This window comes from Vipera ursinii (genome assembly GCF_947247035.1).
Source record: "Vipera ursinii genome assembly, chromosome: 2".
NCBI lineage: Eukaryota > Metazoa > Chordata > Lepidosauria > Squamata > Viperidae > Vipera > Vipera ursinii.
Genome location: NC_139513.1, coordinates 28,037,937 through 28,053,981, shown reverse-complemented (window position 1 = coordinate 28,053,981; position 16,045 = coordinate 28,037,937). Strand labels below are relative to the sequence as shown.

Genomic DNA, 16,045 nt, shown 5'->3' with positions numbered 1-16,045 from the left:
GGCCCATTTTAACACCTTTCTCGCCACAGTTGTTATGTGAATCACTGCAATTGTGAAGTTAGTAACACAGCTGTTCAGTGAGTTTGGCTTCCCCATTGACTTTGCTTATCAGGTTGCAGAAGGTGATCACATGATCCCAGGACACAGCAACCGTCATAAATATGAGTCAGTTGCCATGCATCTGAATTTGGATCACATGACCATGGAGATGCTGCAACAGTCATATGTAAAAATGTTCATAAATCATTTTTTTCAGGACAGTTATAACTTCAAACTGTCACTAAATGAATTGTTGTAAGTTGAGGACTACCTGTACTGATACTTTTGCTAATAAGTGTCAGTAATAAAATGAAATGGCATTAAACCAGGAGACTGGGGAATTTCTGATGCACTGCATTTTACCATAGGTGAATGCCAGTTCTTGGCAAATATCCTCATTTTTGTGTACAAAGGGTAGAATTAATTGCCTTTTTTTCTTTTTTCTTTTCCCCTCTTACTTATTGGGGAGACTGAAAAAGGATTTCCAGTTACAGAATTCTTAAAGGAATTTGGACATCCTGAGTTGAATCAAACTGCAGGTTTGATAGACTGATAGTCATTGGTAGCCTGGTGCAGAGAACAGGAGTGCTTTTGCTTTGGCTTAGTTCGCATTTAAATCACAGGGAGTAGATTTGTATAGCTCAGCAGAGCAATGGCTGGTTTTGATGTGAGAAAACTAATACCGTAATGAGCCTTCTAGCCTGCAGAGAAAATGAAGCGTGTTTCCCATCTCCTGTTACGTTTCGACAAAACTTCTGTTTGGTGACTAGAGGAACGCATTTTAAGGCTCAGTCTGGTGGCTGTTATTTTGCCCCGGTGCCTCCATTGCAGTGTGAACAGCATTAAGCGGTAGGATATTTGCATGCTTCAGGACTTGCCCTTCCTACCTATAGCCTCATTGGGGTAGAAATCCATTGTTATTGTGATTGTCGCATATGGAATCAGTTGGTGTTTCTTCCAGTGAATTTCATTCCAAGCGGTTAGAAGTGACCACCTCTAATTTCATTGGAGCTCTTCAGTGTTGCCTTAGAGAGTTGCATGGCATGTTGTCTCCTAAGCCAAACATAGCCCACCCACGACGTTATGTAATTTGGCAGATGTTTGACAGCATTCTTGCTAGTCAATTTTTGCAGTCCCTGGCAGACAAAACCCAAACCCTGGGTGCTTGTGTCACTTGGTGGAAAACTAGTTATGTAGCTCTCCTGTTCTGTTAGCGTGTTTGTGATCAGGTGAACAAGTTGCAGAATTTTTCCAGATGATAACCTGAAGGATCAAGCAGTGAAAAATTTACTCCAATCCTCAGTAGTGTACTCTCAAATGTAATGGATTTCAGTTCAAATTGCTTCCATGAAAAATATTTGCGATTGCAGCTGGATTATAATTCTGTTGCAATTTTTCATCTGGGAAAAATTTAGCTGCTTATTAATTTGTACCCTGAAACTTCTTGGGTTTCTAGATGTGGCCTTGATTCAAGAACTGTCACTTAACAGATAGTTTAATGTCATTTAAATATTTTATTATTTCATTTTTAAGACCCGTTTAATGACATCAACCTAGCATTCATTCATGGGTTCGATTTTAACAACACACTTCTGAAATGCGAATAGGTTAGATGCAAAATGGACACCACCAGCCTCCTTGTTTTGGTTTTTCTATGTGGTCTTTGGGATCTAATGTCATATGAGTTTTTTTCAAGTAGCAGAGATTATCTCAAAAGAACTTAGATATGTTGTAAGGTGTTTAAAGAGCCATCAGTAAGGTTGGGTATCTGATGGCGCTTTGTGACTGCAGCCTACAAAAACTTGCCAATGTGTGATTGCTTTAAACAGCTGCATGGCTTGAGAATAGCCTGGTTCTCTAGCTTTCAGGAATGTACAGGATTTCTTGGGGCTCAATCACCTGCAGTGAACTTAGTGGCATTACGACACTGGTTTGTGTTATTATGTTCTTCATTATCCAAAGAGTTGTCTTCTATCCATAGAAAGACTTGAACTTCTTAGTAATTATAGCTAGTTTGGATGATGTGGTTTTGCCAGTTCCATATTTGTAAGTAACTGGTGAATACTGAGTCTTTTATTTTTATTTGTGTGTGTTCCCAACAATTCTGCATTTTGGATACTTTTTCCTTATTTAATATTTATTTTATTTATTGTGTCCCATGCACTGATGACAGGCTGTCAGTCCTGCAAATAAATATTTGAAACCCATGTTTCGTATGTGTAACAGTCTCCACATGTATAAAAGTTTTTATTCTCTGAAGGGGATCAATAAAAATAGCGCTATTAATGCTGACATTCTTCAACATATAATCAGATTCTCCTGTCTGGTGCAATGGTTCTGTTTTCTAAAAATTTCCCTGTAACACTAACATTTATTATCACAATTTAACTTTTAAATTAACTGTCACACCTGCTTTTTTATTTGATGTACACACACACAAACACAGAGAGAGAGAGAGATAATGCTAAAGGCAGAAAATCAATGTAATGCAGTATCCCAAGATGAATGTAGAGATCATCTTATGCTGAGGGAAGAAGGAAAATGGCAGAACAGGACAGAGAGATTATTAATCCGTTAACAAAAATAAATGGTAAATAATAAGAAAATAGTTGATTGTTAGTAAAAATAATCTTTTTGAAACCAAATACATTATCCTGTTCAAACATAAAAGTTGAATATTCCATAAAAATGACTACTTTAGTTTCCTTTTTCAAAATCATTTAAAATCTACCTATTCTCATCATAGAATTAAAGTCAACAAAGTGATTGTATTTTTACAACCTTCAGACAGTTTCTATGACAGTAAAAATCCTTCATTAAAAAGTTGTTTTAAATCTTTACATAAAATGAATATAGTTAAAATTGACAGTTGAGTCGTGGTGATGCAGTGGTTATAATGCAGTATTGCAGGTTAATTCTGCTGACTGCCAGGAGTTTAATCAAGGGTGATTCAGCCTTCTGAGGTCAGTAAAATGACCCAGATTAGGGGTCTTCAAACTTGCCCTTTTATGACGTGAACTTCAACTCCCAGAATTCCTCAGCCAGTGTGCCTGGCTGAGGAATTCTGGGAGTTGAAATCCACAAGTCATAAAAGGGCCAAGTTTGAAGACCCCTGACCCAGATTACTGGGGACAATATGCTGACTGTAAACCGCTTAAAGGTAAAGGTTCCCCCGCACATGCGTGCTAGTCGTTTCCGACTCTAGGGGCCGGTGCTCATCTCCGTTTCAAAGCCGAAGAGCCAGCGCTTGTCCAAGGACGTCTCCGTGGTCATGTGGCCGGCATGACTAGACGCCAAAGGCGCACGGAACGCTGTTACCTTCCCACCGTAGCGGTCCCTATTTTTCTACTTGCATTTTTACGTGCTTTCGAACTGCTAGGTTGGCAGAAGCTGGGACGAGTAACAGGCACTCACTCTGTTACGCAGCACTCGGGATTCGACCCGCCAAACTGCCGACCTTCCGATCGACAAGCTCAGCGTCCTAACCCACTGAGCGGTATATAAGTCTTAAGTGCTATTATTATTGCTATTAAAGCACCGTATATATAAATAGGAACTATGCAAAGAGTTTGGAAACTGATCTATATTAAGAGAAAGAATACCCAGGAGTAAAAACCCATCCTGGAGGGGGGGAAAAACCACCTATTGTATTTATGAACCAATAATAGCTTGATCTTTTTCTCTGAAAACTGAAAAGGTTTTTAATGACTTTAAATCCTTCTAGAAGTCCATTATCAACTGAATCAACCTTTTGACAATCTGAATGTTTGGGACAAGGGGGGGGGTGAGGAAATTAGCGGCGGTGTCGGCATCCGACTCTTTTGCCCTCCGCAAGTTGCTCTTGCTCAGGGGTAGGCAACCTCGGCTCTTTTATGACTCATGGACTTCAACTCCCAGAATTCCTGAGCCAGCTTGGCTGGCTCAGGAATTCTGGGAGTTGAAGTCCATGAGTCATAAAAGAGCCGAGGTTGCCTACCCCTGCTCTTGCTCTTCCCGCGCGTCCCTTTTCAGCCACGCTCGCTCCGATCTCCAGGTCCAGCTTGTCTCGTTTACGTTCCGGCATAACTTTCCTCGGGGCCGCCAAGCCCACCTGCCAGCCGGCGGCTGTGCCTTTAAGAAAAGGTTCCTTCCCCTTCCCTACAATCGAAGGGAAGAACCACCTTAGCAACCACCGGCCAATGGCGTCTCTTCGCGAAAGGCCTTAGCCAATCGGTAGCGGCGCGCGGGTGAATTCCAAAGGCTTCTTAACTCGCGAGATTGTGGCCCCAAGGCGCCGCCGCTGCGTTACTTTCTTTTCCCCCTCGGCTGATTTGTTCCTTGCTGCTCCGCTCGCCGTCCTCTTCCCTTGCCGGACGAAGCGGAAGAGTCCCGCGCATTCCGATTTTGTATTTGACGGGCCCTTCCTCAGCCTGGCCTGCCTACGTCCTTGGCTCTACGGTTTTCCTGCTCTCTATGATCCCGGAACGTGGAGAAATGTGCTCGGCTCCGTAAAATGAATTCTCCGGGAAAAGTATTATTACATCGGACGAGTGACCAAGTGGCATTTGCAACGTTTTGCAGCAGAAATTTGTGCTGATTCAGCCAGAACTTGGGGGATGTCAGTAGCAGGGCAAGAGTGTGTAAATAAACTAACGCAGACACGTGGAAATCTGTGACCGCAGTTCTTCGAGGGTTCTCTGTACAAGCTTTTCTGTGCTGTTGTACTAATTTTATCTAAACATGAGAAGGCGAACCAAGGCTCAGATTCAAAGTGGGCTAATGCCTCCTTAAGGAACACCAGCTGCCTGCAATTAGTGCAGGTTCGCATCCCACCAGGCTCAAGGTTGACTCAGCCTTCCATCCTTTCGAGGTAGGTAAAATGAGGACCCAGATTGTTGGGGGCAATAAGCTGACTTTGTAAAAATGCCGCTTGCCCCCCCCCGAAAGCCCTAATAAGCAGGCATATACATAGAATGAAGGCTATTGCTAAGCACATTGGTTTGTGCTTAAATTGTAAGCCACCCTGAGTCTTCAGAGAAGGGCAGGATATAAATGGGATTAAAATAAATAAATAAATAAAAAATAAAACCAGATCTTCGGAAGCTGCGGGCTTCTCCTTTCTGCATTAGAATGTCTCTGCCTGTCTGGCAGTCTTCTTCGTTAAGTCCCATCAAGTCGTTCACAACTCGCAGTGATGCCCAAGATAGATTCTCTTCCAGATGATCCTTCTTCAGCTTTTTGGTCTCCCAGTGGTGGATTTCACCTTGTTGCTGGTGGTCACCTTCCAACTTTCCTTGCGTCAGTGGGCTTCTCCGGAGAGCCAGGTTTTTCCGTAGACTAGTTTGTAAAATACAATAGTTTGAACATGATTATTTGTACCTCAAGAGAAAATTCTGCGCTGATTCTTCGAAATAGGCTTTTCTAACTCCCCCCCAGGCATAGTGGGTCCTCTTCTTGGCAAACAGACTCAAAACCACAACGCCTAGTCCAGAGGTAGGCAACCTCGACTCTTTTATGACTCATGGACTTCAACTCCCAGAATTCCTGAGTCTAACTCAGGAATTCTGGGAGCTGAAGTCCATGAGTCATAAAAGAGCCGAGGTTGCCTACTCCTGGACTAGTCAAAATAGACACTACTTTGTAAATACTGTGTTTACATTGATTTCCTTAATATAATTAACAAAGTCTGTATGCAAAGATTTTGCATATCGGGACTTGATATTTTGTTTTTAGTTCCTCACGTGTTAACTTTTAATGCTCCTCTATAGACTTAATTTTCTGAAACACCCATTCAAAAATATTTTCCATTTAAAAAGAAAAGATTTATCTGGCTATCCAGAATTTACCTGGGAGCTGTCTTTCATAATCAAACTTTTGGATTCTGCTTGGGGGTGGGGGAAGGGTTTCTTAGCTCTTCATGGTTCCTGTGTTGTACATCAAAAGGTAGCTTGTTCCCATATTTTAATGTCATAGATCTGATAGATGAGACCAGTAAAAACAGAACTCCAAGACAAGAGGTTTCCTTAAAGAACATATTTATTGGCTACAAAATATCAGCACAGTCAAAAGTGAAATGGAGACTGGAGTTCCCTCCCAAAGGTTACAATGTTACAAAGTTGAATTTCCCACCCCAGCACTATGTCAGTAATCACATTCCCCAATAAACTACTTTGGCTGGCTTTCTAATGGAAGGCTCAGCCCTCCAAAACCCAGGCAGCAATGACCTTGGTTCCCACGGGACAATTTATTGTTTAGTCTAACCTTAAAATCACTCATCCCCCCTCCTATTACTGTGGCAACTGAAAACAAAGCAGAAATGGCTTCAGCCAAGATCGTTGCAATGTTGACACCTGTTTGAGCTGATGTAGTTGTAAAGGATTTTTCCTCTTTCCTCAGAGGTCTGCATCTCCATATATAAAAGGGAGAGAATCAGGAGTGGCTTTCATCTCCCATCCTTGAAAAGTCATGGAAAGAGAACTGCTATTGGCTCCTATAACAGCTCTGGAGATTGTGGGAGATCATCTTATAGCAGGTGAATATTTTACTTTTTCTACAATGGGAGACTAGAATCCCCACTTTCCCCCCATTTCTTGGGGATATGGTACATTGTCAGATGGGACAAATATGCAGCTTGCTAATTCAGGGTTAACAACCATTTCGCTGTAGGTTGGTTTTAGAGTCAGTTTTCTGCTAAGCTAAACCAAGATCACTCCCCAAACCAAGCAGAAGCTGACAAAATGTAGTAGCCTGTGATTAAAGCCTAAAACAAGAGGGAAAGCAAATAGAAATCCTACTTAGGATCAGTAAGAAATATGAAATACATTAATAGAATTCATAGGAATTTGGCAAGTACTGTATATTTATGTGGGTGGGCAATTCTGGGAAAAGGGACTGGTATTTTGCTAGCAGATAAAATATGCTGACTTGGCCTTCTGGTGTTCATCTTCCTTTAGGAGAAGGACCCAGCATAGGGGTATACAGTTTGGAGCCTGATGCCAACCCATCAGCAAGATGCTCCAAGCAGGTCCTTCAGAACTATACTGTCCATGGTATTAAGGAGCAGCAGAGTTTGAGCCCTAGAGATGACAAATCCTCAACCCTGGCTATCTTTGGAGGCAAAAGCTTTGTGGTTGTAAAGCTCAGCTTCCAGAACAGCTCAGTGGAACTCAGTGAAGTCTTTCCCTTCTGTGAGCTGCACGACTGGATCTGGGACCTGCAGTGGATGGAAGGCAGGACTCAGATGTCCAGCAGTGTAGCTGTGGCCTTGGGACACAATTCAGTGGCACTGTATGACTGCGTCGGCCAGAGGGTTCTCCAAGAAGTGCACTGCCAAGAGAAGTGTATCCTCTACTCTGCCCTCTTGGTAGGGAGCTGCTGGGAGACGTTGGTTCTGGTGGCTGGCACAGTCTTTCATCAGTTGGTGATCTGGTGTGTGGCTGACCAGACAGATGACCAGACAGGAAGAATAAAGCCCCACAGCAGGATCGGTGGACACAGCGGGGTCATCTTCAGCATTTGCTTCCTGGAGAGCAAAGGCATCCTGGCCTCTGCCTCGGATGACAGGAGCGTGCGACTCTGGAGCATCTGTGACCTCAGAACACCTCCTGCTCTGGTCCCATGCTTGCTGGTGTGCTACGGGCACCAGTCCAGAGTCTGGTCAGTAAGACTGCTAAGGGACTACATCATCAGCATTGGTGAGGATTCAGCCTGTCTTGTGTGGAACTATCAGGGGAAGATTGTCCACAACTTCAAAGGACACAAGGGTCAAGGACTCCGGGCAGTGGCTGTGGATGAGGAGCGAGACTGGGTGTTTACAGGAGGAACTGATTCGGGCATTAGACACTGGTGCCTCAAGGAAAGGAGCACCACTAGAAACAGGCTCTGGCAGCTGAATTTTCCTTCCACTGACAGAAAAGGATCCCCCAGGGCCGTAAAACTGGTGGATGTAAACCATCTGCTGGTGATGACTGATGCCGGGGCTGTCTATTCCTGTGACTTGACTTCTGAAGCTTGGGCATTGCTCCTGGAGGACGCTGCTTATCAGTCTTACAGTCTCTTAGAAGTATCCAAGCTTGCCACTGGAGGCATTCTCTGTGCCATGGGCAATTTGTCAGGGAAGGTGAAAGTTTTTCCGTTCAGCAGTCCTGCACAAAGCAAGGAGTTAAACCTCTTTGAAGGGAAAGTGCACACTCTGACTTGGGCCGCAGATCCAAACCAGAACCCCAATACTTGCAGCCTCTTTGCCTCGGGCCCAACTGGGGCTTTATTGTGGCTGGAGGTCTCTTGGCACCTATTTGAGAGAATAACTGTGGTGGTAAAACAATGCTTCCTCCTGCCAGCCTGCAAGCAGCGATGGCACACCTGCATTGCTTTTTTGCCCCAGGGAGAATTTCTGCTTTGTGGCGACCGCAGAGGCTCTCTTATGATGTTTGCCTGCAAGCCAACTCTGGGAATGGAAAAAGCACAAGGGGGAGGTGAACCTGGCAGCTCTACTTCAGAGATCTCCTGTGCCTTGCCTGGATTTTCCTTCCCTATTGGAAGTGGAGAGCCCCACGCCGAGAGGCCCATATCTCTGCTTTTCGGGCTTCACGGGAAACAGGGGGTGACCTCCGTAACCTGCCATGGTGGCTTTATTTACAGCACAGGGAGAGATAGCTGCTATCGCCAGCTGCAAGTGCAGGATCGGCAGCTCCAAATGCTGAGGAAGCAAAAGCTTTGCAAAGACCTAGAATGGCTGGAAGACCTACGCTTTGGCCCTGATGGGAAGCTGAGGGTGCTGGGCTTCCACGCTACCCACTTTGTAATTTGGAGTGCTAGCAGCAGTGAGAGGCTCCTCTCCATTCCCTGCGGAGGTGGTCACCGCTCCTGGAGCTATGCCCGTTGCCTTTCCAGGGAGACCTTTGCGTATATCAAATCTGGGGGAATTTGGTTGCACCAAAACAAAGCCTCCAGTGGGCAGCGAATCCTGAAAGCAGCTCTGCATGGCAGGGGGTTGACATGCGTGGGTCACATTGGTACCCTGGAAACCTCTGGGCGAGAAAAGATCAGCATTCTTGCTACAGGAAGTGAGGATAACACAGTGAGCATTCTCGCTTTTAATGTGCAAGCTCGCACCGTGACCCAGCTAGCAGCTCTTGGCGATCACATCTCCAGTATAAGAGCTCTGACTGTGGTCCAAAACGGCGCTAGTCAGCCTGAGAGGGAAAGGATCTCCGTGATGCTTTTTTCAGCTGGGGGGCGAGCCCAGATTGAGTGTTATCGATTAACACTCAGCCCTAAGCCTGATTCCAGCAGCAGCGTAGCCTGTCAGCTGGTTCATGTCGCGTCGCATCGCCTCGATGAGCATTGGGATTACAAGAAGAATAAGCACAAACTCATCAAGATGGATCCAGAAACCAGGTAGAAATAAATGGTCTTTCCCTATAACTGTATATTAGGACAACCTGAACTGGTGCTGTGACTGATCCCCATATACAAAGTATAAAACCTTGCTTAGCTTTGAGTCTAGACTGTTGATTCTCTTTTGTCATCAGCTCCTTCAATACTTGTACATGTGGTACAAGTAATCCTCATTTAATGATTGGTTGCAAGTGTTTTGACATTACAATGGAAAAGGTATTTATGACCCAATTTCAAAGTTCTGACAGCCACACACCTGCACAGGCGCACACATGCACACAGAGTGACATGATTTCATTTTGGGCGCTTGGTAACTGGCTTGCATTTTTGGCCATTTGCACTTCGCAGGATCACAATTTTTGGTGTTTTTGCCAATTTGCAAGGTTTATCACCAGCTTCTGACTTAAGCTCATTGGATAAAATGGACTGATTTAATGACTGCCACAAAAATGTTGTAAAATGGAGCATGGTCGTGTGTTGACCTGCTTAATGGCTGTAACAATTTAGAACTATAATCTTCTAGGCTCAGTTACAGTTGTAAGTCAAGACCTGCCTGTATCCATTTCTAATTGTCCTCCAGTGTAATTTTCATGACCATTTGGTTTCTTTTTTCACAAATCAATCAGGTACTGCCTATAATAATAGCTGATCTATAGAAGCTTCATCAGTAAGTGGCAAAACCTATTGAGGTTCTAGGAGTTGCATCAAAACATCAAAACCACTGTGAGGTTTTCAAGCTGCTTTGTGGTTTATCTAAGATCTTGCACACCCCAAAAAATTGATTGTCAGCAGAACTCTGCAAAATTGGATTTTGTCAGCAAACTTCTGCAAAGTTGGAGGGGTATCTGCAGCACACACACACACACACACACACACACACACACACACACACACGGAACATAGGGGAACTATCAGTCTTTCCTGAATAATCTTAAAACTGGTTTGAAAAGATATGAAAAGGGTCATATGATTTTTTTTACCAAAATGTCTGAACATAAAGCTTTCTCCTCCAAATTTAAACCTTTGAAGGATGGAATGGCCCTGTATTCTGTGGAAGTAGTGATATTTAACACATAAATGTGTGCATACCTTGATTTTGCAGTTCCCCCATAGAACTTATGACCATGCAGTTGCACCATGCTGTGTGGAAAAAAATCTGGAAGTCAAAAGTTCACACATCTTAAAATTACTGGGAAACACTGGCCCAGACTGCTAGACCAGATTTTTGTTCCAATTATGGTATAGTATTTTTAGTGTGTGTCCAGTAAAGAGAACTGGTGATAGATACCAGATAGCAAGCAGTGTGCTATTTTTTAGCTTGCATATGCCTGCTTCTGTTCTGGAATACAAAGCTGGCAGCAAATGAACCAGAAGAAGTGGCTGACTTGTGTGTTCCAGGTACATGTCTGTGGTGGTGCTTGCTAGGATAGAAGAGGCGGGATTGCCGAGTCCCTTGTGCTTCCTCGCTGCGGCTTGTAGTGATGGATCTGTCCGGTAAGGAAAATAATTCTGCTCCTCTTGTTGGTGATGGGGATGGTTGAAATGGTCTTTGTTTGTCAGAGCAAATACACCCAGAGATGGGGGAAGTAGGGCAAAAAAAGGACAAAGTGGGGCAGATGCTGTTTACTCCTATGAAGACTTTTCCCCACATTCAAGCAAGAAATAGGAAGTGTTAGATATTTAAAGAACGTATAAAACAGCCCATCTCACAGCAGTGACTCTAGGTCAGTCGTGGCGAACCTTTTAGAGATCGAGTGCCCAAACTGCAACCCAAAACCCACTTATGTATCGTTGGGTGCTGGGTGGGCGTGGCCCATTGGGTGGGCGTGGCTGCGGTGGTAACGGCAGACTGGATGGGACTGAAAAGTTCAATGAATCAATTCCAACTTTGCGAGATCTTTTTCCCCCCACGAAAAGTTGAAATTGATTGATTGATTGAACCTTTTCTCTTTTTTGGCCCACAGCAGCGGAGGCCTAAAGCGAAAAGGTTTTATAAAACCCAGCTGAAGGCCTAGGATTAGGGCAACGGTGCACGTGCCCGCAGAGAGGGCTCTGCATGCCACCTGTGACACGCATGCCATAGGTTCGCCACCACGGCTTTAGGTGATGTGCAAAGATTAAAATATCACAACAGTATAAATGCATGATACCTCGGGTTAAATATCCTTCCAAATAAAACCACATCACCAGTCAAATTCATCTAATTATCTCTCTCAAAGCCTGGAGAAACAGCCATTCTTCAAAGCCTTACAAAAAGCTATCAGGAGTAGTTCCATCTGGATTTAAGATGGTTAAGGCTAAAACATGATAAGCAGTTGTAGGAACTGAGCATGTCTAGTTTAACAAAGAGAAGGACTAGGGGTAACATGATAGCAGTCTTCTAATATTTGAGAGGCTGTCGGAAAGAAGAGGGGGGACAGCATCTGAGGGCAAGACAAGAATGGATGGAAACTTATCAGAGAGATCCAACTTAGAACTAAGGAGAAATTTCCTGACAGTGAGAACAATTAACCAGTAGAACTGCTTGCCTTCAGAAGTTGTGGGTGCTTTGTCACTGGAAATTTTTAAGAAGAGGTTGGAGAGCCATATGTCTGGAATAATACAGGGTCTCTTGCTTGGGTAGGGGATTGGACTAGAAGACCTCCAAGGTCCCTTCCAATTCTATTATTCTGTATTCTGTATATCTGGGGTAGCCGGGGTGCAGTTCCAGAGCTATAGAGAAAGCATGGCTCCGGAATCCAACAAAATGCTGTTGTTTGGTGAAAGAGACCTGGAACACGCCCTTCCTGATAGACCTGGTGAGACAGGCAGAAACAGTGAGAGACTGCAAATCGCCTGGTCCCATGCCATGTTAGGCTTTATAGATGGTGACCTTGAACTAGATTCAGAAGCCTACATGGAGTCAGCACAGCTCACAGAGCAGCAGTGTTATATCAGCATATTAAGAGATACCCTGAAGAAAATGGGAGCTTTGTGTCCATTTGAGTGCCTTCTTTCCTTCTTTGGTAGACTGTTCCTGTTGCTTGAGAGTGCCAAGAAGTTGTGTCTTGTAGCAGAATCCTTTCACCATCAGCACTGTGTCCTGAAGGTCGAGGCGTTTGCCTACAAGATGGCTAGTGGGAGAAGGTAGGAAGAGCAGAGCAACGACATGTGAGTGCCATCTCCCTTGGCCAGGAGATGCTTGCATGAAGTTTGTTTGGAGCAGAGAATCAGACTGGAGGACTGCAAGAACTAATTTTAGGAATACCTCTTTCTTTTATAGGAGACACTTTATGGGCAGTGCAGCCACTGATGGGAGCATTGCATTTTGGGACGTTACTGCTGCCCTTGGCCACATTGCAGCAATAGTAAAGACAGGAGACATTCAGATGAAACCTCTAGGTAGGTGTTGGCTGTCTTAATGGTGCAGCCTAAAGAAATGCCAGTGCATCCTCTGTCTTGTAAAGCTTCTCAGTTGGGGTTTCTGTTCATCTGAAGGTACAGCTGAGCATTTGGATTGTGTTCAAACTATTTCTCTCCAATCTTGGGCCCTTTCAGTGTACTAGCTGTTTCTCATAATCCTCCCTGTCAGGGAGTTGCGCAACCGGTGCCCAAGTGGAGTCAGAGACGCTGACGTGAATTTGCAGTTTGATATAAATAAATATATTTTACATTTACATATACAGCGAACAAGATAGTCAGGCACATCACTACATCATGAGGTAAATCAGGAGTGTCAAACTGCCGGCCCTCGGGCCGGTTGCATCATGCGGAGGCCGCACCCACCCCAGCTCCGGCAATGCTAAAAAAAGTCACGATACATCGCAACACGTCACGTGACGTGGCGAGTTGGACACCCGTGAGGTAAATCATCAAGTAAATCTCAGAACAGCATATAGAGCACACAAGAAAAAAAAGGCCAGAAAAAGGGAAACTCCCATTTCTCACCCAGCAACCAATCATAACATAGATTGCTTCATGCAAGTTTCCACACACTCCAACAGTCAACTACAACTGGGTGTTCTGGCCTATTATACACCTTACTGTTTCAGCTATTGAATTAAATATCTTAAGACTACCCCACCTTTCCAATTTTAAAAAAGAAACCCTGCCCAAGGAGCCAACAGTAAATCCTCTGCATAAAAATAACCAGCACCTCTGTTCTTTTCCAGCCCTGGAATCTCCAGTCCTGGCCATTCAGGCTCACAGCTGCGGTGTGAACAGCCTCCACATCCAGAAAACAGCCGAGACACGCTTTGTAGTGGTCAGTGGCAGTGACGACGGATCCATCTCTGTCCATGTTATTGATGTGAAGGCCGAAAGCGCTGTGGGCCAGGAGACCGCGGCCAGGGCTGGCGTCAAAGTGGTCAGAAAAGTATCGAGGCTTTGCGCTCACGCAGCTCACGTGACAGGAGTGAGGCTCCTCCACCTGAACTTCCTCCTTTCTGTGTCAGCGGACCAACGCTTGACACTCTGGAGCCTCTGTGAGGACAGCTTGTCTTTCGTAGGGAGCAAATTCTGCCACGTGGCTGATGTGGCCGCTCTGGAGTGTTGGGAAACCGAAGGACACAGTTATCGCGGTGTGATCTGTGGTCAGGGGTTGGAAATCCTTTCCTGGGGGCTGGATGTGCAAGGTAGAGAAATAACAGATGGGATCTGAAACAGCTTTATTCCACTGAAGTTCAGAAAACAAAGGAGGACAACAGCAGGGAGCCAAAAGGAATTCTGCTCGTAACATCACTTGTAGCAGGGTGAAAGGCGGTTGTTGTCCTAATCTCACAAACCTTCTTAGAGGGTTTGGATCTCAGGTCCTGAGAAGACTGTCTCACCCACTTCACAGGGTTGTTGTTGTGGGGAAAGTAGGAGGAGGAAGGTGTGTTGGATTTGTTCACTGCCTTGAGTTATTTGTAAAAACAAGGCGGGAAGTAAATAAATAATAAACAGGCATTCCAGGGCAGGACTTCCAGGGGCAGGAGAGAGGAGTGTGTGGGGTGTGTGTGTGTGTGTGTGTCCCCCAAAATCCAGTTTAGAACAAATGGCTCCCAGAATTAAGGACCTTTGCCCTTTCCCATATATGCTAGAGCTAGACCTTCCCCATATATGCTAGACTGTCTCCATTAAGCCCAATACTCAGTTAGGATTCTTCTTTCATCAGTTTCCTTAGCCCTGACAGTTGTTGAGATACTGGGTAAGCGATAAGACCTATGCTGGGTAGCATCTTTCAGAACCTGTATTTGATAATCCAGCATTTCATTCCTGGCTTGACTGGTTATGGATTCTCCAGAGCAAGATGCATATTTCATGACACAGCACAGTTATACCCAGATTCCTTTGGTCCACTTGGAACTAGCATAAGCAGCAGAATAATAACTTGATCCCTCCATTGAAAAACACTTAATTTTGCAGAGTCTTCCACACCTTACAGATGCTACTTGCTAATCCGGGACGCTACATTTCAATTCAAGTCCAGCCACAATTTGCTCCTGAACAAAATTAGGTTATCAACAAATAGGATCCCTGGAAATAAGTGGTAGTTCCCTTCAGTGGGTCGGTCTATGGCTCGCAGCTCACCTTGCCTACAGCAAGTGTCATTACTTACCCAGGTTGTATCATAAGGGCAAGTGTGACTTCTTCCTTTGGGAAGTGCCAGAACCAAACAAGAAATCACCCTGCTCCTGAAAGAAGCAGGTGGACAAGCTAGCTGGAAAAGACAGGGAAATCCCTAGTACGCATGTGATTTTATCTTATCCAGGAGACCAAGGCAGCACATCTGGCATGTCCAGATGTTCAGCTATTGCTGATGAAGGAGAATCTGGACTTCAAGTCCAGCACTTTATAACTTACCATAAAGAAAAGTAGAGGAGAAAAATAATTTGGATCAGCTCAAAATTTAGTCCTCAAAGTCTAACTTACCTATCTAAGATTGGCTACAATGCAAATCACTCATTGGCCTGATGAAGTAGTGGCAGTAACTAATGTCTAACGTTGACCACATTTCCCCAAAGAAGATGCCAAACTCGCCGCCCTAGACAAAGAACTGATATCCATCAATCAATACTATCTGATGGGCACAAAAAATGCCATTATGCGATGGGCACATTCGGGAAAAAAAGTATGAAATGAAAGTGGATAGCCCACATTTTATTGCATTACTTTGTTCTCCTTATAACGTTACAGTTCATGAGAGCTGATGCTCAGCAGTCTGTCTCTGCTGATATAATCTCAACCTTCTTTCCCTTGTCTTTTCATAAGCCGTATATTTATTTTATTTATTTATTTATTTATTTATTTTAATCACATTTATATCCCGCCCTTCTCTGAAGACTCAGGGCGGCTTACCATTTAAGCACAAACCAATGTGCTTAGCAATAGCCTTCATTCTATGTATATGCCTGCTTATTAGGGCTTTCACACACACCCCAAGCGGCATTATTACAAAGTCAGTTTATTGCCCCCAACAATCTGGGTCCTCATTTTACCTACCTCGGAAGGATGGAAGGCTGAGTCAACCTTGAGCCTGGTGGGATGCGAACCTGCACTAATTGCAGGCAGCTGGTGTTACTTAAGGAGGCATTAGCCCACTTTGAATCTGAGCCTTGGTTCGCCTTCTCATGTTTAGATAAAATTAGTACAACAGCACAGAAAAGCT

General features: G+C 44.4%; 1 protein-coding gene across 1 annotated transcript; it reads left to right on the top strand.

Annotated features, from left to right (window-relative positions):
- The first annotated feature begins 4,625 nt into the window (after positions 1-4,625).
- Positions 4,626-15,980, top strand: WDR6 (WD repeat domain 6). The gene is made up of 7 exons (XM_083356993.1): positions 4,626-4,888; positions 6,415-6,550; positions 6,972-9,417; positions 10,816-10,911; positions 12,427-12,543; positions 12,680-12,798; positions 13,569-15,980. Exons 2-7 carry the CDS (start codon positions 6,484-6,486, stop codon positions 14,054-14,056), a joined length of 3,333 nt encoding a protein of 1,110 aa, XP_083213119.1. The 5' UTR covers positions 4,626-4,888; positions 6,415-6,483; the 3' UTR covers positions 14,057-15,980.
- The last annotated feature ends 65 nt before the right edge of the window (positions 15,981-16,045 follow it).

What these genes read in the sequence shown, in the direction of transcription:
- WDR6 (XM_083356993.1), top strand. Translation starts at nt 6,484, where the DNA reads ATGGAAAGAGAACTGCTATTGGCTCCTATAACAGCTCTGGAGATTGTG. An exon ending in AAGATGGATCCAGAAACCAG is followed by an intron (nt 9,418 to 10,815) that starts GTAGAAATAAAT and finishes TGTGTGTTCCAG; the next exon opens with GTACATGTCTGTGGTGGTGC. An exon ending in TGTAGTGATGGATCTGTCCG is followed by an intron (nt 10,912 to 12,426) that starts GTAAGGAAAATA and finishes CTTCTTTGGTAG; the next exon opens with ACTGTTCCTGTTGCTTGAGA.